At 38.2% G+C, this 27,113-nt stretch overlaps 2 protein-coding genes across 17 annotated transcripts in view; one reads left to right on the top strand and one right to left on the bottom strand.

Annotated features, from left to right (window-relative positions):
- BLNK (B cell linker) overlaps window positions 1-8,405 on the top strand; it is a 185,186-nt gene extending 176,781 nt beyond the window's left edge. For all 10 annotated transcript variants that reach the window (XM_025179749.2, XM_075935201.1, XM_006113160.3 and 7 more), the window contains 3 exons: window positions 3,798-3,881; window positions 5,234-5,389; window positions 7,383-8,405. In XM_025179749.2, coding sequence (XP_025035534.2) covers window positions 3,798-3,881; window positions 5,234-5,389; window positions 7,383-7,502 — 360 coding nt within the window. In that variant the 3' untranslated portion in view covers window positions 7,503-8,405. The remainder of the gene's footprint in view (window positions 1-3,797; window positions 3,882-5,233; window positions 5,390-7,382) is intronic.
- The window catches only part of ZNF518A (zinc finger protein 518A), a 62,625-nt gene that overhangs the window by 14,503 nt on the left and 21,009 nt on the right, over window positions 1-27,113 (bottom strand). Inside the window, exons 1-6 of one of the 7 annotated variants that reach the window (XR_012905639.1) lie at window positions 22,963-23,309; window positions 20,836-20,963; window positions 10,979-11,085; window positions 9,485-9,570; window positions 7,250-7,398; window positions 6,890-6,970 (exon numbers count right to left, since the gene is read on the bottom strand). Coding sequence is in view for 3 of the 7 variants with exons in the window: in XM_006113159.4 (XP_006113221.2) it covers window positions 14,053-18,720 (4,668 nt within the window). In the remaining 4 variants the exon portion in view is untranslated. Of the gene's footprint in view, window positions 1-5,382; window positions 7,399-9,484; window positions 9,571-10,978; window positions 11,086-13,190; window positions 18,844-20,835; window positions 20,964-22,962; window positions 23,310-27,113 lie in introns of those variants that run through there. The other 6 variants (XR_012905638.1, XR_012905640.1, XR_012905637.1 and 3 more) reach the window with 6 other exon arrangements.

Raw genomic sequence — 27,113 nt, 5'->3', positions numbered from 1 at the left:
AGACAGTCGCTTCCCATCTTGTATGTATGGAACTGATTGTTCCTTCCTAAGTGGAGCACTCTGCATTTCTCCTTATTAAACCTCATCCTGTTTACCTCTGACCATTTCTCTAACTTGCTAAGGTCATTTTGAATTATGTTAATTATGTTAAGAAACGATAGTTAAACTTAAAATGGAGACAGGGAATATTCTAGCAAATTCTAGATAGTAGTAGTCTTAAGAAGAGGTTATAGGGGTGACATCTGCAGAACAGCACTAATTATACAATAATTATTTACCATGACAATTCTATCTATTCACAGTAATAACTTCTGAGCAGCCACAAGTCTGCATATGTGCTTACCCTTAAAGAGAAAAAGAGCCCCAGGCCAATTTTTTTTTAATCCAACAGAAAGGGATAAAATTGAGATTGTGTGATGGGACAGCTAAAGGATGTATAATGAAAATGTTAAGATTTGCCATGATTACATGCACCTTCTCATTCTGAACAACTCCATATGCCTAACCACTGGATGCTTTCAGAGTCACTAGCAATTTGGAATGTAGTAAATCATTACAAACTTATATCCAGACTCAATCGTCCCATATTTCACTTTTGATTTTGCTCACACATGCAAATATAATGGATGCCTTCGAAATATATTTGCACTCTGCATTAACCTTTTTTAAAGGGAAATGGGAAAGGCTTTTAACATGCAGGCCCCAGGATAATGGCATTGATATCAAAGTGATGGATGCATTATAAGAAAATAGAAGGATTAGGCCTATCATCTATAGAGAATGAAAGGCAGCCAAGAAGAATTGTTACTTTCAGGAGGGGAGAGATCAATGACTATTTTATACAACATATTGGAGGCAAAAATTCCCAGCCAACAGTAGCACAAGGAACCCTTACAAATAATTACTCATTATCAAAAGGAAGCTTCACTCTGGAAACACCATACCACAAAGAATTGAGTAACAATCGCTCCTTAAAACTGAGGGAGAGAGAGAGAGAGAGAACAAAGATTCGCTTCCTCAAAATCTGGAGTAGTTAAAGGAGAAAGTATCTTGGCTAATATTTAGGAAACTCTTTTCTTTTTCTACGTGGGGAAGGTCAAAGATACAGAAGTGCTCAGAGTCAAGGACATGCTGAGCTCTCTGTTTCAGCCTGCATACTTGCTCTATAATGAACTTTAGCTCACTTCACCTATACTTGTACTGTAAACTCACACGATGTATAAAGAGGCCATGTTTTGTTGCTGTTGTCTGTGTTGCTACATCTTAGAACCCTAATCCAATCCTTTGCAGAAAGGTCCCCTTCAGGGTTTCAAATCTTTTCAGAGGTCCTAGTATTAGTTTTACTTTTTATCTGGTCTTAGTTAACCGGTTGAAACCACTTTAATACCAAAGCTTTTCAGATCAGCCCTTTTCACTTTTGGGCTCCTGGGGTGTGTCTACACAGCAAAGTTATTTTGGAATAACGGCTTTTATTCCAAAATAACTATGTAAGCATCTACACAGCAATTCCATTATTTTGAAATAATTTCAGCTTATTCTGAAATAAAACAGCTTATTCCAACTTCTGTAAACCTCATTCTGTGAAGAATAATGCCTATTCCAAAATAGTTATTTTGGAATAGGGGCTGTGTAGACGCTCCACTGCTATTTCAAAATAGACTCTCACCGGAGCCATTCTAAGTTATTCTTCCCCAGTGCCTCCTGAGGCTTTAAATCAAGATAGCACGTCTGCATTAGGGAAGCCTGACAGACCAATTTTGAGGCTTTCCTGCAGTGTAGATATGCTATTTTGTAATAAGCTATTTCAGAATAGCTTATTTTGAAATCAGGAGTATGTCTACACTGCAAGTCCTGGTTATTTCCCCACTCTTTCAGTGGGACAGTATTTTTGCAGGTTTCTAATGAAAAGTCAGCTACTTTGTTGAACCCTTTTATCCCAATCCAACTGTGTCTATCTTATGTACAGCATATCATCTCATAGAACAAAATAAAGCACATTTTAAAACATTACAGTAATTTCCCTTTCTGCACATTTCAGAATAAATGTAATCTCCCCTCTAAATTACAGGAAAATAAATCTGAGCAAAAATATGTGCTTCCAGATATGTAGGGTATTTTTCTAAAATATCTGAGTGATTTAGAAGCCTACGACTCATTGACAGTCAATGGGACTCAAGGCTCCTAAATGCCCACGTAATTTTTGAAACTGGGAATTAGGTGATTTTGAAAGTTTTACTCTTGCTATTTTTCCTTTACAGAAGATCCCAACTTCTAATGGTAACACTCTGCTCCTATAAACTGAAGTTTCAAAGCATTTCACATATATGAATTAAGAAAGTCCCCCTAGCACACCAGGAATTAGAAAAATATTGTACCCATTTATAACTGGGAGAACTAAAGCACCAGAGAGGTTTAGTGGACTTGTCTAAGATTACATGCCAAGTAAATGGCAGGCCTGGGACCTGATCCCAGGAATTGAGATACCTGCTGAAGAATCCTTTCAATACATAATCAAAAGATATCTGTACTCATTGGTGAGCAGGGCTTGTTCAATACAGAGGTCTGCAATGTGAGAAATGGTGGAGGTATAAAAGTAGTACACTCTTAGCATCTATGAGTAGCTATTGGATGAAAGAACCCAACTGGAATGGAAGAAAAGAAGTGGAAAGCATATATTTTGCAAGATTCTTTTATAACAGTCTTGGGAAAAAAAACTTAAATTGAATGAGAATATCCATCCTCAGCTGTGGATTGAATTAATAGTTGCTGGTTTGAAGAGCATGGGAAATTGATAGAGCAAATTATAGATGAGAATGAAGTTTCTGCTCATACAATTTAAAATTACTATCACCCCATTTTGACTGAGCATCTAGTCAAAATATGGGTCCTCACAAATTGTTTCAATTCAGAAGAGAAACTGAAGTTCAAGTGTGCTACATTTGTTACAATTGTATTCACTGAGAACATAACAAAAATCCTATTTCTCCAAACATTAGATGAACTCCACATCTGAAGATAGTGTCCTTACTTGCAGCAACACAACGTCTCACTTGGCTTTTTGCAGGGGAGTGCTCTCATCTGCTTCTTCAGGCTGTTACTCTCTGTCCTGCTTCTCTGCTCACTCACACACTTTCTTTCTCCACCACAACTGTCTTGTGTCTTCGAAGTAGTGCAAATATATATCGTAGTGTATCTGCAATAGCACGTCAAGCACAAATCCCTCTAGGTCTGTCCTTGACATGGCTAAGTTGTGCTGGTCCTGCAGTCTGTGCTACTACAGCTGCTCTACTATTTATATATGTGTTTAGTCTGATGGAGCTATTGAGTATCTTACATGAGCTGGGAATCACACCTCTAGTTCATAGTGAGACATAGCCTTACATACATACTTGTCCTCAAAGACAATATCCTATGGAACCTTCCACCTCCATGGTCAAAATCACTAGGTAGGCTCAAATACCTGTTGGTCTTAGGACATGTCTACACTACAAAATTAAGCTGACTTAAGTCAACAAGCAGGTATCACAGTAATTACATTGCTTGTGCATGTCTACTCTTTGCTCCCTGAGGGCTGTGTCTTAACGATGTGTTTTCTAAACTGCTCTGCATAATTATTTCTATATAATCATTGTCAGGCAATGGCCACACTACATTATGTGTTCATCTTTTATTACCCCTATCTTATAGCTATGTCATACACAATATCCAATGAAGAAACTATTATATTTTGCTGTATATTCCAGATGAAAACCAGGGCAAATCCCTTGCATTGACAAAGGTCTCCATTTCTCTCACAGGATGCTGGTGTTCATGATAAATCATGGTATGCAGCTTGTTGTGATCGAAAAACTGCAGAAGATGCATTATACAAATCAAATAAGGTAAAGCGGGGAGTTAAAAGAAGCATACTACAAATGTTAAGAACATTTTAGAAATGGTGAAGGGTGAATACAACTTAAATTGTTCCCTCTTTTAGTCTCACCCTGAACAAATTAGAATATTGTCAGCTGAAATGTCATTATACAATTCAGATTTAGTTGAAATAGTTTTCTCTAATGTCAATTAAAGTTGCACCTGTGTAAATCGGTACTGATTTTTGGCATATTAGAGATAACAGTATTATGACATCAAGAGGTGGAAAAGATAAATTCATTCAGGTGCATCCCTTACAAGGGCAAGTAACTGGACAGAGATACTGTACAAGTTCCATCACGGATACTAAATGCTGATATCAGTAAAAATTGGTCCTACCTCTTTATTTGAAAATGATAACTTAACACCTCAGCCCTCTGATGTGGGCTTTAGACTTTTGACTAAACTTCCTGACTGAGACTAGATTAGACTGTACAACACTCTAATACCATAGGCAGCATCCTAAATGCCAGAAAAAAGGCCCTGTCTCAAAGGCTATGTCTATACGGTAGAGCTCTGGTATCCCGGGAAAGCTCTGCTATGTCCAAGAAGCACGTCTGCTTTTCCGGAAAAAATTTCAGAAAAGCAGACACTTTTTTTTCAGCATCCCTGCAAACCTCATTCTACGAGGAAGAAGGGATGTTACAAAAAAGGCTTTTCTCCTATCATTTGGCCCCGTGTAGACGGGCCAAATGTTGGAAAAGTCTTTTTCAGAAGAAAAGCAGAAAAAGATACACAAATTGCAATTCTCAATTTGCATATTTTTTCCCAACTTTTCCATGCTGTGTAGACATAGCCTAAGAAAGCTTTCTTCCCCTTGCCCCGCAGTTAGGGCAGAGGGACAGACTAGTAGCTAAATATTTAGAATAGGATTTCACTGGCTAGGAAGCATTAGGGTAATCCCAACAGTGGCTCTCGGTGTTTGTTGGCTGCTTGTATACTTATGCTTGTGTTGAGAACATGTCATCTGCTCAGGATCTTTCTCCTTCCTTGCCTACCTACTGCCACTGATAGAACTTATCCAGAAATCACATCCTTATGTCCTGTGATCCCCAGGAATCTGCTACTGCAAGTTCATTTCTACCTTTCCTTTCTCTAGCTCGGAGGGAACATGCAGCAGTAGCAGTCATTGGGACTTAGGACAGCAGAGGATGATGCTAAATAATACCTGTATAAGCTAATGACAGGGAGAAGCTCCCCCATTTCTCCCAGCAATTTCACCCTCCCCCCAATCATAAAGGAAGAAGGGATTTGATATTAATATGGATATCTGTTCAATGAAAGCAACAAAATAAAGTATTATTTTTTTCCTTTGATTTAGGATGGATCTTTTCTGATAAGGAAGAGTTCTGGTCAGGATTCAAAGCAACCATACACGCTAGTTGTGTTTTACAACAAAAAAGTTTATAATATCCCTGTACGATTCATTGAATCAACTAAACGATTTGCACTGGGCAGAGAAAAAACTGGCGAGGAGGTGAGTGGTTTGTCCTTTTCAGTGTTATGCCCTAATAATTAAAAAAGAAGGGGTCTATTTTAAGTTACATTGTTAGAATGTAAAACTTCATGCAAAAAGATAACCATATACCTCATCAAATAATTGATTTATCCTTTAGACTGAAAAATCCAGTGCAACAAATTAGATACATTAAATCAGTGGCTCTGAACCTTTCCAGACTACATTACCCCATTTCAAGACTCTGATTTGTCCTGTATAGCCCCCAAGATTCACCTCACTTAAAAAGTTCTTTCTTACAAAATCAGATGACATAAAAATTCAAAAGTGTCATCACATACTGGAAAATGATTACTTTTTTCTTTTTTTTTTTTTACCATATAATTATAAAAACAAATCAACAGAAAGAGTATACTTACATTTTGTGTACAGTATGTAGCAGAATAAACTAATGTGTATGAAATTTTAGTTTGTACATAGGTCACTAGTGCTTTTTATATAGCCCATTGTAAAACTAGATAAGTATCTATAAGAGCTAATGTACCCCCTGGAAGACCTCTGCATACTAAGGGAGGTACATGTACTCTTGTTGAGAACCACTGATTTAAATCCATTTCAGAAGTGTAACTTAGGTAATTGCAAATTGAGACTTTAAAGTCACAGATTAGTTTAAAATATCCATATATACTTAATCATTGTGGATAACAGCAGGATGAGAACTTCAGTTAGGGTATGTCTACACTACCGAGTTTTGTTGGAAAAAATGGCCGTTTGTCCAACAAAACTTGAGGAACGTCCACACTGCAACTGCATTCTTCCACAAGAAAATTGAAAGAACAGAGGGGTTTTTCCAGCATTGGTAAGCCTCATTTTGTGAGGAAGAAGCATTTTTGTGAAAGAGCTCTTTCACAAAAAAGTGCATGAGGACGGGGAAGAGGGAGTTCTTTTAGAAGAGGAGGAAAGAGGAAAAAGCACAGGTGCCTTTCCGTCCATAGCAATCACAGCTTACATGCGAGAGAGCATCCATTCGGTCTGGACGCTCTCTTTCGAAAAAGCACATTGCTTTTTTGGTGCACTTTTGCAGTGTGGATGCTCTCTTTTGGAAGAAGTTTTTTCGGAGGATTCCGAAAAAAGCTTCTTTCGAAAGAAACTTGTAATCTAGATGTAACCTTACTGAACGTAAATTCTCCATCCTTTCTTAAAAACTAATCTTTTAACCATCCTTTATGCAACAGCTCCCATAGAACTCAATGGGATTTTTTTTTAAAAGAACAGTTACATTAAAATATTTCAGGAGAAAATTAGTCAGAATTGTTCCCTCTGCCTCCCACCACTTACTTAAAAAAAAGAGTTTATATCTTTGAATTGCATTTGCACAAGTGCAAAAACTTTTCTGAAGTGTAATGTTGAAAATCAAGTTATTTCTAAAGCAGTAGGGAGATTTGAGGGCTCCAATATCATTGCAATCGGACATATTCACAGAGTAGGAGGGCTTTTTGAGAGAAATAAACTTAGTCTCACCTGAACCTTATTATCTGCCTCCCAGATGATGGGTTTGAGGCCAGAGATGAGGTAATAGCCTGCAGATTTTCTGTTCTTCATCTAAAAGGGCAGCAAGGAGATGAGGAAGACCCTAAGTCAGGGGAAATGGGCCAACCAGCAACACCTGGCTTATGTTGGACTGTTCTGATTTTGAGAAATAAACTAACCCTTGAAGAAAAGGAATGAAATGTTACTACTGTTTGGAGCTTTATTTGCCACACTGGCTAGTGAATTGCCACCTCCCCACAAGCATCCCTGCTGCCTCCTTCTCTGTACTCTATCAGACAAAACAAAGTACATAGTGCAGGCAACAATAGTCACAGGAGAAGGGGGAGTCACCTATAGATAACATGGTCTCCGAGGATCCTGTAGTTCCAAAGTGGCAGAGAGAAGGTAGCACTTCTTGTGATTTCCATTCTGTTTCCCAAGTAATCAATGAGTCTTCTAACTTATTTCTGTTTTCTCAATACAGCGCTTTGCAAGTGTTGCTGAAATAATAGAGAATCATCAGTATACACCCCTTGTTTTAATCGACAGTCAAAACAACACCAAAGATTCCACCAAACTGAAACATATTGTTAGAATTTCCTAATTAGACTGAACTGGAATAAGTTAAGATCTAGATTTTTGTGTGTATTTTTTTCATAACTTTCCAAAATTTCTGGATCGAGCATTCTAAAGGGGAAAAAATTAAACCCAAACACACTAAGGATAGTCTCACTAGAAGATTATTTGAAAACTTCCACTTAGCAATAAGAAATGCAGATCTGAAGAACATCAAGTCTACAATATCAGAAAATCGGAAGAAGTTATTTTTAAATGCCATCACCCAAATCAGGTAGAAGCTGTTCGTTTGTGGCTCCACCAGTCATAATGTGGTAATTCCAAACTGATGTCAATAAAAGCTATGAACCACAGCCCTTTCATCTATTGTTCTCTATTCTAAAGATGCATTTTCTGTAGAATGTTTTCAAGTCATCTACTACATCTAATACAGATTGCTGTTTTAAATAAAGTAATTCCTTTGCAAGATCCAGAGCTCTTGAAAGTAGAATGACTATGAGATGGACCACTGTGTGCAGCCAACCAAGGATATTATTTTGCACCATTTCTGGGTTTTTGAGACATGAATGGATTAGCACTGCCTAGAGCTCTACTCGGTCTGATTCGTGAGGTTTTTTGGTTGTATTTTTCACGTGCAAATAAAATGTAAAAATATTGGGAAATGTATAATGTGCAGTAATATTACTGGTTGACATTCACTGTTCTAACTATTGTCAGAGTACTTTATTACAGCTTGTGTTTATTGTAGTGCGAATAGTAACTTTGCATGAGCTGCTTCACACATTTGATTGTTATAACAAATATCAATGTACAGTTTGCTCATATCCCTGTATTTTTTCTCCCGTCTATATTTTTGTCTTGACAGTTTGCGCAAATGCCTGTAGGATTTAAAGCTAAATGTAAGACCACCAGATTAAATTGCTAAATATTACTTAAACACTACATTCTTGGGCAACGACGAGGGAGACTGAAACAGGATGAGTAAAGTGCCATGCTGCACGCTGGCATGTTCTAGGATAACCATTTGTACAATTTCAGCATCTGCCAGTGGTAGACACACGAGGCAAAGTGGGCGAGGTAATATCTTTAATTAGACCAACTTCTTTTAGTGAAAGATACTAGCTTCCAATCTACACATTGTTCTGCAGTTCTGGAAAAAGTAATCAGCATCCCACCTAAATACATGAGTACAGAGTCTTTCGAAATGGGGCATTTCTGTTGAAAATGCCCCATCTAAACTGCCGGAGTGTTTTTTGTTTTTTTTCAAAAAAGCCCCGTTCCGGTAAAAAAGCAGCGGCCGCCATTAGGCAAGTGAAGCAAGGGAAATTCAAATCCCGGCTTCATTTGCAATATGGACATGCCTAATTTACATCCCTTTATCGAAAAAGGGATGTAGTCTAGACATAGCCTTAGGTTATCAAGTCAGGTATTCAGGAAATGGTGAATGCACAATTAGTGGCCATCTGTGGAAAATGTGGTATAAGTAACTTGCCCAACATCACAGAGGAACTCTTCTACATCATTCACTACACACCTTCCGACTTCAGCAAAGAAATGAAACAGGTCTTACAAACAGACCCCTTTACTACGCAATACTGATTCTCACCAGAGTACCAGTCCTCTAACCTACTAAATGAAAAAGTGGTCCTGTGGAAAAAAATAGTATGTGCTCATGTAATTAAAAACATCATAATGCATATGCATGCAAAAGGAGAGCAAATTAAGGTTGCACAGCTAACCTTAATTCTGGCATTTCCCAACTTTTCAGTGCTTGACTTTGCAACTTTATTAATATTCGTTGAACAAATTTTTGTGTAATTTTTAGGTCTTTAAGAATGCAAATTGGAAAAATTATATCACGTGGTATCATATTGACACCTGCTTGGATCATCCACAGGGTTGAAACTTTTAGATCCACAGCACAGAACTCTGCCTTTGAGTTAAGAGAGTAACTGCTAGCAGCAGGCTGTCATTGTCAATGTGGACCAGACACTAGAGGGGAAGACACACCTTGCCAGCAAGTTTCTAGATGTTTGTTGACAGCGGAGGAATGGTGGGAATCTTGAGTTCAAGTCCAGGTTCTGGAAGGTAGTGTGCTGTAGTAGACACAAATGATTCAATTCATGTTCCTTCCTCCACACCAAAAAATACAAAGCCCTTCTAACTCCTGTTCCAGTCCATCTCTTCCTAGCCACCCTCCTCACGCTAGTCCTGGTCTTCCCCTACAGGCTTCCTAAGCACCAATGTTCCTTCCACCCCCACTCCCAGTTACTGTATCCCCATCCATTTCCTTGTGCAGACAGTCACAGACTCCAGGATTCTCATCCAACTTCAGTCTTCCTGCTCCACTTATTCTCATTTTTCATTGTCCCCATTTCTCAATCCTATGCTCCTTGTCCCATTCTACTCCCACAGTTTCTAACATCCTGTTCACTGCAGTCTATTGCTCTTCCACACTGCCTGGATACCAGCAGAATTGCTAGAACTGGACAACAGGAGAAGGATCATTTGATAAATTCCAGTCTTCCACTCGAGCTGGAACATACTCAATGCAGACAAAAATCTTCAATTTAGTTCAACTTCAAGTATCTATAAAGCATAAATCAACAGAGATCTTTCAAAAACTTAAATTTTTGGCCAAATTTGGATGGGTTTTCAAATGAAAATGGCACAAAACCTCTGACACAAAGGCCATGCCATCATGCCTCTGCCAAATTTCAAATCCCAGCTCTCTTGCATAAAGGCACTGAAACACAACTATTTTCTCCAAATCCTGATTTTGGAAATGGCTGAATCATTTTTGCTGTCTTACACCAGGAAATTTCAGGCAACATTAACAGCAGGCAGCAATACCGACTACATCTATAATCTAAAATGTTAATAAAAAGATTCTGCTATGTTGTCTTGTCTTTGATGTTAAAAGTAACCAATCTAAAGTGTTTACCTATAAACCAACATCTTATGAATGACACTTTTTAACTGTTTAGACTGCAACGATTGGCAGTTTTCAGAAAGATATTTACAAATGCATGGTATGTACCACTGAAGTACCTCTTAACAGGATCCTTCAGCTGTAACACAAAAATGCATACTGAACGCTTCAACTGTGAAGAAGCTGATATTTTGCAGGCCAATCAGTTACACAATACTGATGAAAAATATATACCACCCCTGTGTGTGTGTTTATTTTTCCAAAAAATTAATACTGACAGAATATTACAACAGTCCATCAGTGCATCCATGTAATACTGGAGGGTTCAGAAGAATGTGTCAAGTTACAATTAAAAAAATTCAAGAATATTTTCTAACTGGCTTTAATAGTTAGATAGAAAAATGATAATCATACTGCGTTTTATAAAGGATTATTGTCAATATTACAGAAATGATTTTTTTTTAAAATCCACAACATTTTAGATTTACAATAAGCATTCATATACCCACTCAGGGCTGCGTAAGAATTGCTGCAGCAGAGGATTAAAATCACATTACGATGCATGCTCTCACCTGGTTGTACTGCAGCACGAGCCACACAGAAGTAGCCCAAGTGGTAGATTCTTCATAAATTAGTTGTTTACAAGCCAGGCAAGAGCACCACATTTCTCTTCTCCCTACTATATTAAAAATTTTGAAAAATTCATAAATTCATTAGGAAACAAATCTCATTGTAAAAACATTTCACCCTTAAGAAGAAAACATGCTTTCTATCCAGACTCACTGGATAGTGATCAATGGGCTCAATGTCTAGCTGGTGTCAAGTGGAGTGCCCCAGGGGTCAGTCTTATTGCTGGTTTTGTTCAACATCTTCATTAATGATCTAGATGATGGCGTGGATTGCACCTTTAGCAAGTTTGTGGATGACACTGCGATGGGGGGCGGAGCAGGAGGGAAGGGTAGATAGGTATGTGTAAGGTCCAGAGTGAACTAGACAAATTGGAGAACAGTTGGGCCAAAAGAAATCTGATGAGGTTCAACAAGAAGTGCTAGAGTCCTGCACTTGGGATGGAAGAATCCCATACACTGCTACAGGCTGGGGACCAACTGACTAAGCGGCAGTTCTGTGGGAAGAGTCCTAGAGATTACAGCATAAGAGAAACTGGATATGAGTCAACAGTGTACCCTTATTGCCAAGAAAGCTAAAGGCACGTTGGGCTACATTAGTAGAAGCATTGCCAGTAGATCAAGGGAAGTAATTATTCCCCTCTATTCAGCACTGGTGATGCCCCATCTGAAGTACTGCATGAAGCTCTGGCTGGAATGATTTAGTTGGGGTTGGTCCTGCTTTGAGTGGGGCGTTGGACTGGATGACCTCTTGAGGTCTCTTCCAAACCTAGAATTCTAAGACTGTATGATATTTGATCTGAAATGCTGCTCCATTTGTGTATGCAAATATATATGGTTCAATATAAATCCACGTATTTCTGAAAGTCCTCAGTCTGTTAGAGAGCTGAAGTATAAACACCTCATGAATGACCTAAGACGTTAATTACAAAGTTTTCTGCCACCAAATTGCTTATTTTCATTTCCAATAAAAGACTGTTGTTTTGCTTCTACATAAAAGCAACATACATTCTTAAGCAACTTCAAAACACATACCAACTCATTTTTTCATAGTCTGTCCTCCCCCACCAATGTAGGTGTCGGCATTATTCATGCAGGAATAAACACACCTACATACCTTGAGACAAACAAGCTAAAAAAGCCAAGATAAACAAAAGTTTCAGCAGTCACTACGTGCTCAGAACTTTTTGGAGGAAAAACAAAAACACGGGACTTTTATTTTAATTCCTAACTACAAGTTTGGAGATTAACTTCAGTCTCTAATTTTTGTAAAATCTTGGCCAAAGAAAACATAAGACAGTTATAAAGCAATCTGCATCTAGCAATCTGTCAGTGCTAAACTTTTTTCAGGAAGAGTGTAAGAGGAAATTTCTAACTGTTTAAATTTTGAAAACTCACTTTTCTAGATATAAAGTACTAATCCCTATTTAAACATTAAAGCAATTCATGTAAGAGGTATTTTAAAACAAAATGTACTAACTCATTACACCTTATTAAATAAAATTTTAATCAGGAGTCAAGTTTTGTTTTACCACTATGTTCACTGGACACAGGATCAAGCTCCATGTTCATGGAAGGAGAACCACAGAGAGAACCTGAGACCTCCCAATGTCTCAGATGTGTAGAACTTTGCTAAGAGCAGACAGCTGAATTTCAACCTTTTAAGATTTCTAGCAATACTTCAAGAGTGAGTCAGACATTTAGAGTACAATCTTGAAGTCCTTTGGCAAGACTCCCATTGATTTACTATGGACTGCAGGGGGTCACACTGTGTCCACATAGTAAAGTAAGGGAGCATAAACTCTTATTCCCCTATATGGGCTATCCCTACTTACCAGGTGCAACAGGAGGTACAACAGCATCTCTGGGGCTGTTACTCCCCTTTCTATATGGATATGTGGGGCATGGGGAAAGTCTAGGCCTCCCCAACTACCAGGCAGTGCATTCAATTAAGGAACCAGAGAAGGAAAGTAATCTACACTAGCTAAAGAAACAGATTAGACTATACTTTGCTCCAGAGAAAACAACTTCTGCTCTGCTCCAATAACGGGTCTTAGGCTAGCAAACCTGCTGCTGCCACTTACTTAGGGTTTGTGTCAAGGGGGCAGTATACTGGAGTTAGAAAACAGACATTTCTATAAATTCTCACACTCAATCATTCTGTAAACACAGTTATAACAAATTTAATATTGATGAGAGTCAATACAGATTAGGAATGTTCACCATTCTTCAACACCATATACATTAGGAATATATACTGTGTATTTCCAACTGATTCCATTCTCAGGCTCAAAGGTATTAACCACAATTGTAACATGTTTTATTAATTTATATGAAAAATACTTCACTAAGAAAGTAGACAAACTGCACAGAAATAGTACAAGTGTCATGTGCATAGCAATACAGCTTAAAGCATTCACATATGGCTTGTTTCAATGAAAACTATTGGGGATATGGTCCTAGTTGGACCTATGGTTATACAGTTGACATAATGTAAACTGTTTCACATCTTTTAGGCACTTGCTAACAATAGTGTTCAATCCCTGAAAAAACAAAAACAATTCAAATTAAAAACAAGAAACCCATAGATAATAGCTGTGTGTAGTTGAAAAAACTTTTAGTAGTGCATGCACAGAACTGAAGGAAAAAATTCTGTGCAAAATTTATAGCAAGTAACTGAGCAGTACAAAAATATTTACATGTTTAGGTTTCTTAAATATGTACAGAACAGACACCTTGGAGACTCAATCTGTAGAATAATAAAAATATAGGACATGATAGTAGTAACAAAAAATATATGCAGTTTTATGGTACTGTAATTGTAATCAGTTATACAATATCTAACCCACAAAGTTCTTTGCTTTATCTCAACATTTGAATTTATCATTTTGCATTATTTTTAAATTGCGTTTTGTATTTATATACCCATACCTAAATAATCTGTGTATCATAATTAAATGTGGCCCTTTTAAAAAGAGTACTGTAAGGTATTTAATTTTTGCTTTCCTCACCAATCAAGATTATATTAATGAATTCCAGTCTCGAGTAGCTTCCATTAGATGTCTCTGTCCATGCCCTACCCAATTATCTTGATTGTCAAATATCCTACCACAGAACCAGCAGCTAAAGTTAGCTTTCAGGGTATTATCGGAGGTAGTTTTCACAATCTGATAATTGTTTTTGCTTGTCTTTTTCAGTGTTAATTTTAACACAAATCTTTCTTTTACAGGGCTAATAGGTTTTATCACCCTGGGCCTCCTTCGAGAGAGATCCTCAGTAGCACTGTCCAAAGTATTGCAGTGTGCTGGTTCCAGAAGAGCATCAATAGTTCTTTTTGACAATGAGACCTTAAGAACATGTCCTTTAAATTTAGCAATAGTTTTCATTACATTTACAACTTCTGGAACATCTGCATCAGGATGGTTCAATACTACAACTGGCTGATTTCTTCGAGGACATTTTACAAGTTGTTTAGAATTAAAAGGAAGTAGTTTCAAACTCCTCACAGTTTCTTTTGACGCCCTTGGTTTGTAAGGGCCACCTGATTTGCTAACAACTTCAGTTTGATTCTTTTCCTTGCACTTCCTGTGCAACATTATTTTCTTTCTAGGGGGTTCTTGGAAATCATCCTTAATTTTTCGTTTGGAATTCTTGTTTCTTTGTGAAACCACAGCTTCAGAACTTTTGTGACCAGTTTGTTTTAAGCGAGATTTTACTTTTGGAATTTTGTTTCTGGTGTTCCATGTGGACTTTTGGCTATCGTAACTATCCACTTTGTCAGCAATTACTGCTTGCGTAGAATTAATTGAAAACTTTTTCAAACATGCCCCTGTAGGCTTGGTGGAATGTACAGGTTCTACAGGAAGTTCAGAACATGCTGAATTAGAGTTTGCCAAAGAGGCATTTGCTGGCATCAATCTACCTGGTAAGAATAAGGCATCACTAGAAGTAACAACAGTCTGTTTCTGTCCTTGTGCAGGACTTTGAAAGGATTGCATTCTATCCAATTGTGGTGAGGACACAGAGTTGCTAACTGATTGTTCTAGATCAGGAGTAGCATCTGAAGCAGAGGTCTTAATTTTCAGCAAAAGTTTTTGTTGCATGGCTCCAATTTTCTTTGGTTGACAATTTTGATTATGAGCATTATCTTGAAGAGCATTATGTTGCTGTACCACAGGCTTGTTTGGTGTCATACATTTCAGAAAAACTGCCTGCCGTCCATCAGGCAAAAGCGCATAAACAGGCTGTTTCTGTTGAATCTCTTGTTTTACTGACTCCAAGGAACCAAACATCGTGCCATGATGTTCTGGTAATATTTTTTCAGAAGGAATTCCTTTCATAGAAGAATCAGCGGAATTTGTAATTATAAGAGGTGCTTTGAATGGCATGCTATTTGATGAATCACTTAGTACTGTATCTGATGTGGTGCTCACACCTGGGGAATTACTTCTAACACTGTCATTTTTCAATTCTGTCTTTGAAGTCGGTAATGTCATTTTACCACACTCTTTAGATACAACTCTCCCTAAAATCTGAGAACTACCACCAGTGACATTTGCTACGGTGCCAAGTGTCCCACTACTAAATGTCAGTATCATTCCAGGTCCTTTATTTAAAAGGAAAGATGCAGGTATGCTTTTTGCCAAATGAACATCTGATGAACTTGTTGATGGAAGAGGTTTTCTTGAAACAACTTGTAAGCTTGGCTGGTTAGCAAGATGCAAAGGTACAAAAAATCCTGGTGGAGGTGACTGAACTAAAAGTGTTTTCTTCTGTTCTGGAAAAACTGGCAAGAGACTACTAGGATTCTGGGTTGTAGATCGTATCCGATCTTTTACCAACTGCTGTGTTATGATTGCATCTGTATGAGTTTTAAGCAATGTACCAACACCCACAGTTCTAGACAACTTATCCATTTCTTCTGCATCAAGTGATGTCACTGGTGCCTGTTTTTCTTTCCCAAAACATATACCTTCATTTGAGGTGCTACATTTCACATTCAACGCTCTCTTCGACATATGAACACCTACATTAGCAGAACTAGCTAAATTACATGCAGTTGAGTCTTTCAAGTGTGTAAAAGTTTTACTGTCTGTCTGATGACATGAAAGTGACTGATCACAATGAAGTTTTATGCATGTATTCAACTTACTGTGAGATTCTTGCTGAGTAGTTGACTTTACTTTTAGCACATCTTGAAGTAATTGGTTTACTTCAGGTGACAAATAATTGGATGCCTGTTTACTATTTAATGAGAAAACTGATGTAATTTTAGGCATAAGGGATGAATTAGCACATTCTGAAACATTTTCTGTTTTAGATTTCTCAGCTACATTTTCAAACACTTGGTTCATATTAGTGTCCAAATACTGTTTGCTACCACCGTGCCATTTTTCCATAAAACACTGTCTGTCAATAACACATTTGGATTGGTTTCTTGAAGACACAAAATTATTCTTAGTGTTTATATGACCACAAACTGTATTAATATTTAACTGAGATGATGTACATTTTTCAGGAGTTAAGCCTCTCATTGACTGTGAAAATGAGGCTGTAGAGTCACTTCGTAAGCTGTTTTGAAGGGGAAACATTTTGCTGGACATAAAGCCTTTAGGTTTGTCATCTGTGGGCATCCAAATGCTACATGGATTAACTGAGTCTATTTTAGAGTAATTATGAAAAGGCAGTAGTCCCTGGTTAGATGAATCGGCTGGATAGTAGAGATGATTAGGTCCATTATTAATGCTCACTCCACCGTTTTGTATTTTAAGGTCAGTAGGGAAGGGCATTTTCATTGGGTCATAATGAAGTGTATTTGTAACTGTGGGAGATAATACCTGAGGATGATTGTGAGCAAAACAACTTTCCCATGAAAGAACATTACCCCTTGTTCCAATCTTTGTCACTAAGTCACATGGAGGTAAAGTTGATCCTGGCTTCACTGACAAATGAGTTGCATTCTTTCCTACAACTACAGTAGGATATTCAACAGTCTGAGAAATATTCTTACCATGTGATGAAGCGCTATTTTGTTTTTCTGCTTTTGCTTTTTCTGAACAAAGAGTAGAAAATGAAAATGAAGTGGAAGTTAGTGGGTGAACAGAATTATTCTTCAGAGTTTGCTGGTTAACTGCTTGTGATGTAGCACCTGAAGACAAGCCAAAGGTATCAGCAGTTTCTAGCAAAGAATCAGCTGAGGCATCTTTAACACCATCAGATTTTTGCCCTGATAAACACAAGTTCTGTCTATTTGTAGGCAACAATTTTATTACAATATGCTGCTTTCCATCCACCATCTTAAATCCCATAAACTTAGCACTATAGTTTGCTGGAACAGATATTTTATTATTTTTCACCATCAGAACTGTAGGCCCATGAACAGCATTTTTCAATAACCCCAAACCATAACTTGATCCATCTTCTGCTTTACTGTATTGCATGATGGTAGGCGATAATTTTACACTGTGTAGATTATGCTTTTCATTCAGTATAATTTGATCTTTTTCATCATGCATATGCAGTTCATTTACAGGCTGGTTTAGCTCTTCAGATTTGGGTTGAATTGTATTCAAATTTCTAAGCACTTGCGCATTTTGCTCTTCAGTTTTGTCATTTCCACTATTATTTTTTTTCCGTCTCCAAAGTGCTTTCCTTGATGTTCCTGTTTTGTACCTTCTCAAAATAAGCTTGAGCCCTGCTGGAGTCTTTACTATTCTTTTTTCACATGTATCCTTATCCAGTTTATCTTTTGCATATAAGTGATCTCTATGCAAAGCTATTACATGCTTTAAAAGGTAATCCTTCCGTGGTGTGCTATAGTTGCAATACTGACAACTGAAAGGAAATGAACCAGTGTGAACAAGAAGATGCTCCTGAAATTCCCCTTTTGTAAAGCTGACATGATGGCATTTACCACATTTATATTGGATTTCATTATGTCTATGAATGTGCTGAACAAATGTGCCCACATCTTGGGTAGAAAACTCACAATTTTCACATCGAAAATGACCATTTATACAATGTTTTGATGTAAAGTGTTTGGTCAAGTCCAACAGAGTGTATGTATGCTCATCATTACAAATTTCACATTTTACTAAAGTGCTGCGATGGATGCGGCGATGTTGTTTAAACGACTGGAAGTCATTGGCTGAAAAACTGCACATTTCACAAGGATATGAAGGCAACTCTCCATAGTGTAACAGTTGAAAGTGTTTCTGCAGATCATTTGGACTATATCTGATTTTGTCTCTACATTTTGTACAAGTGAAATTCAGTATCTTTGCTGTAGTTTTCAAACCCTCTTCTTCAAACTGCACTTCTGGTTTACTTTGCAAATTGTAGCTTTCTGAACAATTTAGATGACTTCCATTTATTTTCTCTTGACTTAAAGATTTTCTTGCAGTATGATGTTTACATTGAAATAATTTTCTGAATCTATCAATTTCATGTTTCAATACCACTTCATTTGGAATGTTCACTATGGGCAAATCAATTTTCACATTTTTCAGTCCATAAGAAAAACTGACATCTAAAATTGCTGGTGGAGGCATTACACTTCTTGCATCATTCATCAATGTTTTTTCCACAGCATTATCTGGAATACAAACACAGAGTTTCTTTGCAGCATTATCTTTTAATAAAGTAGTTGGCTTTTTATCACAGAAAAGTTGTTCTTGTTCAGAGGGCATGGTTTTATAATATTCTTGTTTTGTTTTAGGAAGATCTTCTGAGTTTTTGTAATTTGTACAACAGACAAGCCTATTATGCAGAAATATCTTCAGAGTTCCAAGACTATCTCCATTTTAATTTTCCTGAAATTAAAAACACAGTAAATGTTACATTTTAAACCCCATTCGATTGTAACATATTCCGTGCCAATGTTCCCTCTAATCTTTTCCATCCATGTGCAGACATCCATGTGCAAAATAAATGTTTAATGTGCAATGAAACATATGCAAATGTGTACCACCAGTAGAATCAAAAAACTAGCTGAGGGAACTCTGCTAATCAGATGGGTGGCATATGAATCTCTTCTGAATGGCCACACAAGCGCAAAGCTCACCAAGAACGTTTCTCCTTACCAAATTATTTAAAGTGCAGTTTATGAGCCAGCATTTTCAATATATTTTTAAACTATGTTCATAGCTACATGCTTTTTATTTTCCTCACAACACAGCTTTTTGTAAACATATGTTAATATTGTGTAACCATCAGAACTTCTGAGTGCCTCTTTTTATTAAGTCAGATTTTATGACTTATTCAGGAATAGATAAATCCTGGATCCATCTATATAAAAATAAATAACTTTATTGAAATGAAATGGCATCTAATGTCTTGTGAATGAATTCCTGAACATTGCAATGAAATTTGACTTCATTAATAAAAATATGAAATTTTGTTTTTACTATTTATACTAGTGCCTAAATATTGTGTAACAGAAACCAATATCACTTTATCTTGGGAAATAGCCAGATGTAAGTTTATTTGACAAATGACATGGACAACAAATCTATACTAATAAAAGGCAGCACAATAGGCTTCATTCACATGAAGTCTGGAAGCTCAGGTCCATGTGTGAAAACAAGATTCCCAGATGGCAACATTGTATTAAATGCAATGGATTGTCATAGAAAATATTTTATCATAGTCCTCTAGCAAAAGATGATCCAATATTACACACGTTAAAATCAAGCAGAAAGAAAGAAGTTGAAAAAAATCCAAGGCTCTATTTACACATGAGGAGCAAAAAGGCAAAAAACATTGCAAATTTTATTGCACTTTTAAAAAGTTATTAGGATCCCTAAACAAGCCTTTCAAGTGATAAAAAGCAAAACATTTCCAATATTGTATGCAGGTTTTCAATAGTAATATGTTACTATTATATTATAATATTAATAATATTTTAGAATGAATTAAAATTCAACTAAGCATTGCTCAGTTAAGTGAATCACAGTTTCAAACAACACATTTAGGATTCTCAAAACAAATAAAAAACCCAAACACACCCTATTTAAGAGTCTTTGGTAATTAAGATGAAAGCCTTGGCATACAGAAAAGAGGAATTTTGTCTTTAGATAAGCTACTGTACATTTCCTGTTTATACTCACAAGCGTGAGATTAATATCAGATGGACTGCTCTATTTTGTGTCATCTCAGAGCCACTGCATATAAATGACAGTTCTTTGTTACTAAAAGAAAAATATACTAATGTTTCTCTTGTCAACACTATAATCCACTGGTGATATATAAGTACAGAAAGTAATCTAGCTCCCAAATAAAGCATGGATGATGATGTCTTAGAATTCCTCACTGTAACTGGATATTAGTACACAAGATGCAACCCATTCAATTTTATGTCCCAGCATGCAATACTCCATCCTAATGCTAGTAGCTAGCTACTCAGCCCAGGATGAAATATTATTGTGAATACTGAGACTATTAATAACCACAGACTGCACCTCTGCATTAAAAAAGAAGGCAATCTGCTGTGGGGGTTTATGCCAAGGTGAACTTTATGTTCCTACTGTGCAGCCAATGTGCCCTGAGTTGGACAGTCTTTCACTAACTGGAAAAAAACTCAGATATCCTCGGTAAAGTGTTTGCCAGATATATCCAACCAAGTTAAATTCTACTTAAACTAATTAACCACACGTTACAAGTTAATATTCATATGCTAATATAAAACTGCCTCATTGTATAATAGGAACCTTTTTCTAGGTGTAAGTTCCCCATGCAATAAACAAAATTCTTAACTAGCAAACTTACAAAATAGAAGCCCAGTGAAATTTTTACATTGAACTTACTCAGTAAGGAAAGATTTTACTTCAATTCTTCATTTGCCTTTTCAACATTTTTCTTCCACAGGATGAAAGGCATAAAAAGACAACGATCAGACAAGGCCACAGTTAGGAGAAATACTTAAGAGAAAGATCTGAAAATAAAAGGAAAGAGATTTTAAAAACTGTAAATTTCAGAATTTCTGAAGAAAAGGGAACAAGCACAGATTCTTCACAATCTGGCATTTTGTCTGTGTTTTAGCTGATCCTTCATTTGGACAAACTCTTAATGACAAATATGGTTGTCAAGAAGAATAATTTGTGAATATGGCATAAATCTATGAGTAGAATTAACATAGTTGGCAATAAAAGCAAAAATGTACTCAAGGAAAGGGAACTGGTTTACTCACCACCATTTGAAAATGAAATTGGATTTACATGTTTTATATTTGATATTCATGAGTAAGGGACCCAATCATGAAACACATATGTGCTTAAGTTTAGTCAGGTGAGTAATTGGTCTCTAGATTTTTCTAGGCCCCCGTCTTGTTTTCTAGGCCCCAATCTTTCAGTTTGCCAATAAGTTGTTAAAATACAATGTAAGTAAAAACAAATGTAAGAAACTGAGTAAAAGAAGAAATGACCAAGTTTAATGAGAGGATAATTATGTATTTTTATTTTTTAAACAAAACATTATTCCTTTGTACACAAATTTAATTCCATTTCAACTATTATATATTTTGTACATTTTCATCAAATAGTAAGGGAAAGCATTAAATTAAAAATATTAGAAGGTTCTAGCCAATAAATATCTTAAAAGTTCTGCATAACATTTCTTTCCACTGCCTTTAATTTTCCAGTTTAAAAAATAACTCAAATTTTTGGTGAAATCCTCAAACTTCCACTCATTTAAGCAGACTTTTGACTTCGACATGAATATGCACACATCCAAGGGCTTACAGATACAGGTTCTGCTCTTAAAGTATTTGAGCTCTCATGTCTTTATTTTGGAAAACAAAGTAAAATTTGTTCAACTGGAACAAAAATCTGAGACTTAAGATGGACATCCACTGGAAAAAAAAAAGAGGTTTCCATATGCAATTAATCTATGCTAGAAATCTAGTGCTATGCAATCACCAATCATACCTGCAATAACTTTCTTGGGCTACATTTGGAATAGTCTATAAAAAAGCTTAATTAAAAACACTATCTCTGTCCAGTGTACACATTTTAGACACTCTAAGCACCACAATTAAGTTGCTCTTTCTAAAGGCTACCAACTGACCACTCTACTCATGGCAAGATATAAACCTATTGTGAATGGCTGTCTAGAGCACAAGCTTTTCCGGGGGAAATTGCCCTTGTGTGGTGGACAAACTGGGCTGAAATACAAAGCCCAAGGTGGAATGTGGAGCTATAGTGTTACCTATGCTTTATCAATACCACTGAAGTGTACTGTTTTAAACTATGACTGGGCATAGGACAAGACTCTCTAGGCAGAAGTGGGACTGGGGAGACCCTCCCTTTTTGTGGGCACTGATGAGACTTGTGTAGACTAACTCAAGCTTTTCAGGCAACTCTGGGGGTGAGGACTCTGGTAAGACACAGGGCACCTGATGAGCAGTGACTGGCTCCCCCTGCCATAGTCAGCCCTCCCTAGCCTGCTCCCCATCAGGCCAGGAAAAACTGGGCAGCCCCCACACCTGGCTGCCCCCTTCAGGGCCCCGGGGAGGGGGGTTCCCTAGAGCCCTGAACTTTTCCTGCTACCCGCGGGGATGGCAGAGCTGCCACGCAGGGACTCTACTGGCCTCCTCGACCAGGCGGAAGGATACACGGGCACCGACTGCTGGAGCCCCGCCAGGCGGAGACGCGAGACTCTTGTGGCCCGCGGAAGGGGGCTCAGACACCTCCCACTTGCTCCCCCCTCGCCTCCCGCCGCCCACCCGGGGCCCGGGGCCGCCCCAAAAACTTTCATGGCGGGAGGCGCACGGGACTATTTAAGACTCAACCCAACAGCAGGACGGTTTCCTGCCCCGCCAGGGAGTCGCCCCGACTCCCCGCAGCGTCTTCCCGTGCGCGGGGCCGCAGCCCGCTCCCTCGGGACCGCACGAGAACGCGTCCGCCCGTTGGGGACCGTGCCCAGCGCCCACTTACCTTGCCCGTCTCCATAGCCCGCCGAGTCACAATTGGCGGCCATAACACTTTCCATCCGGGGACTGTGGGGCTGCCGCTGAGCCCAGCCCAGCCCAGCAATGGGGGGTGGGGGAGGCAGTGGCGGAGGGATACGCGCTTCACCTGGGACGGAGGCCGAGGAGGCCCAAGGAGGGGTGCGTTCCGAGGACCCCTCCAGGCCCCGGGCTGGTGCGAGTGCCTGTCGCTCTGGGTGGCCCCCGTGCCCCCTGTGCTGGCTGCTCTGAGCTGAATGCAGCAGCTGCAAGGCTGAAATCCTGTCTCATATGAGGCAGCAGCACAGTCAGCCCCACACACCCTCCCTCCTCCTGCTCCTCTTAGGGTGACTAGCTAGCAAGTGTGAAAAATCTGGGCACTTTTGTGGGGGGAGCTATTATTTCCTATATAAGACAAAGCCCCTGGTATTGGGATATCTGGTCACCTTGTCTGTCACTGGAGGCCCATCAGGAACATAATACATAACTTCCGCCACCTCCTCCTGTGCCAAGAATATACCTCTCACCCTGCACATAGACACAACTGCTTTAAAACCTCAGATCTCCACCATTTGAAAGGGATGTATGGATGCTAACCCACCCACCTCCTTATGCAAATTAAAGTCACCTCTGGCTCTATCCCACAATTCATGCAAACCAACTCTGGTTTTTAGCAATAGCTTGCCATCCCTCAAAATGAACCCTCCTTTCTAGCCAGTGTACTTCAATGGAGTAAAAAGTTGTATCTCTATTGTTCTCATCAAATATCACGATTGAACAAGCTCATCTTTCTTTCACACAAACAAACATGCACACCACTCCATTCTGAGTCATTGAACCATGAGAGAGTCCTCATCATCACACAGACAGAGGAAGATATGGCTATGCCCAAGGAGTCCAATGCAGTTAGAGACTTTGCAGCTCAAACTTATTACAAGGATGAGCACATTAGAAATACCGGACATAGATAAGATATTTTACATTGAAAATGAGAATGAGAGAATCCATGTTAAGTTTCTGTTTTGCTAATTTAACACCTCAAAAGGTGCATATTCCTACAAACCCCCAGGATTTTGTTCTTATTCACTTTGGGTTTTCCATGTCTGAGCTAAATATGGAATTTCAAATAAGCACAATGCAGTTAAATTGTTACAACCAAGTATTTCCACAAAAATGTGCATTAAAATACATAATGGAAATTTTCTTTCATTTTATATTGAAAGATCAATGGTTATTTACTATTTGTGAAAGATTAGGGCTTTACTTTTATGGGTTTGCGTTATTCACACGTGTGCAAACACACAGACATGTGAGGGAGAGCCTACTGATTCCTACTGTCTATAATTTTTCAGACATGTTTTTCAAAATATTTGAAATTCAATACTACAGTCCTTATTTAACCAAAATTCTCACTAAGTAATTAGCAGTATTTTGTGATATACTATTACTCCTTTGCATTGCTTAACTGACTGCTTCAGAGCGGGGACCAGAGCAGAGAACGAGGTGGCTGACAATGTCTTTTATTGGATCAAATTCTGATGGTGAGAGAGACAAGCTTTTGAGCTACACAGAACTCTTCCTCACATATAGGAAATGTATTCAGAGTGTCACAGCTAAGTACAAGATCAAATAGATAAATTTTTAGCATAAATAATGACAACATATTTTTAAAAGTCTCATGGGGTAGACATGTTAGTCTGTAACTTTACAAACAAACAGTCTTGTGACACCTTAAAGACTAACACATAGGATCATGAGTTTTTGTGGGTAAAACCCACTTCATCAGATGAATTGGCGTGGAAATAACAGAATCCAAGGTATGTACTACAGCAAAAGTAGTTACCTGTCAATTTTAAGAGACCATTTAAGGTGAAGTGGCCCACTAACACCCCTGTAGTCATAGGACAAAAAGGAGGTCTATGTTAAATATTGTTGCAATAAACCCTAAGTCCAGTGTCTTTATTAAGACCATGATTTTTAATGCAAAGCAATGTTATCAATTTTAGCTCCCAGACTTGTCTTTTGAAAGTGTTATGGAAAGCGTTTCCTTTAAGGATGAGGACTGATAGGTCACATCACTTTGTGATCACTTTGTGAAAAGGAGTGATCCATAGGTGCTGTGGTGTTTTTGTCTTTTATCATTTCCTGTGTGAGTTCACTGAACAGCTCAATGATTGTGTGGTTTACCCATGTCATTTTTATTGGAGCAGTGGATGTGATAGGCATGTGTAGGACCCAGGGACGACAGGTATAATAGGCCATGGAAGGCATTGCCTGTCCTGTGCTGTTTCCAACCTGCTTCTTGACAACTGAGCTGTGGTGCCCCCCACCACATTTCTCCACTGCCTCCTTCACTCTTTCCCCCACCACTGAAGGTTCCTGCTGCTCACCATATCCCTCCTGAAGATGCGAATGTCAGGAGCAATGTGGAGAGCCAGCAGCCAGTGGATTAAGAAGACACAGCTGAGTGCTGCTGAGGCCGGCCACGACTCCTTTGGTCAGGTTTTTTTTTTCCCCCGGAGGTGAGAGGTTCGGGGCTCCAACATGCAGGGTGAGGGCCTTGGGCAGAAGGGGTGGGCCTGCGGACTTGCCTCTCCTAAGTGGGGGTCACCTGCTGCTCATGGTATAACCCAGTGATCTTGAAAGTTGTGATATGGAGGGAGGGGAGGATGTTGATTAGAATAGCAGTAGATTTTGCATCTATTATTCTGGCAGGGTCTGGTGCCTCTTTCAGCTGTTGTGTCCTGATCTGTGGGGAGTTTGCTTCTGATGGTGTGGAGGAGCTTGGAGAGTTCTTTGAAGAGGATTTCTGTCATAGCCATCTGAGTTAATTAGAAAACCTAAAATCTAAAACACATATTAGGCACTAGCCCATAATGAAAGACTTGTATCCATCATTTTGAATACAAGCCATCAAATTTTGTTTTGGTCAAGAAATAGTTCACTACATTCTAAAACAAATTCATTAGTTATGTCTAAGAAACATTAGTCTTTATTAGTAAAAGATAGTATAATAGTCACAAAATCCAAGAGTATTTTGGGAGATATCATTCTATTCGATATCAAAAGTGAAGAAGAAAAAAAAAGGAAAACTATTCATTGTGTAAATTTGAAGACAGCCAGATGAAGACTCTACGGGCTAGCATTATTTCAAAATAACTTAGTCTGCGTCTACATAGCAGGCAGTTATTTTGAAATAGTGTAGAAATACTGTCAAGCTGGAGGACTTCTTACTCCGACTCCAGTAACCTTCATTGTATGAGGAGTAAGGGAAGTCAGAGGAAGAGCACTCTATTTCAAAATAAATGCTGTGTAGATGCTCCCAATTTTTAAATAAACTATTTTGAAATAAGCTACGCAATTGACATACCTTGAAATAAGCTATGCAAATTGAGCTAAGCCCTGTTGTGTAGACGCACCCTATGACAAGCTAAACTCCTCTAAGGGCATGTCTACATTAGGAAATTATTTAAAAATAACTTATTATTTTGAAATATTAACTCCTGAAATAACTATTTCTAAATAGCGTGTCCACACTACAGGGAAGCCTCAAAATTAGTCCGAAGCAGGCTCCCTTAATGTGGATGTGTTACCTTGATTCAGATCCCCAGGAAGCAGTGGGGAGTAATTACTCTGAATGACTATGGGGAGTAGTTATTTCGAAATAGCAGCAGTGGAGTGTCCACATTACCGCTATTTCAAAATAACTATTTTGAAATAAGCATTGTTCCTCATGGAAAGCAGAAGTTATTGTTTTGAAATAACCAGCCTATTATTTCAAAATAATGACTTGGTAGCGTGGATGCTCTGCTTGTTATTTCAAAATAAGGGGAGTTGCTTCAAAATAGCCCTGGTCTACACTAGGGCATTAAGAGAGCTAAATATTCAGAAGTGAGGAGAGATGATCAGTGTTTGAATTCCAACTGCTCTTATTTGGTTAGAAAATTGTGCATAGCTTGAAAACAGAATAAACAAAGGACACCTCAAGATATGTTGTTTTCATTTTGTTTGCTCTGCTGTGTTTTGTTTGCTTCCTAAGAGTGAATACTTGTCAAAAATATCATCATGAAAAATGATCTATGCATACACATCTATACTATGAAAGATTCATGTTTGTACTTTTTTTCTAATTTTGGCCTC

The sequence above is a fragment of the Pelodiscus sinensis genome, chromosome 8 (genome assembly GCF_049634645.1).
Source record: "Pelodiscus sinensis isolate JC-2024 chromosome 8, ASM4963464v1, whole genome shotgun sequence".
Classification (NCBI taxonomy): Eukaryota; Metazoa; Chordata; order Testudines; family Trionychidae; genus Pelodiscus; species Pelodiscus sinensis.
Note: the sequence above shows the minus strand (reverse complement) of the source record. Positions and strands in the feature narration are given on the sequence as shown.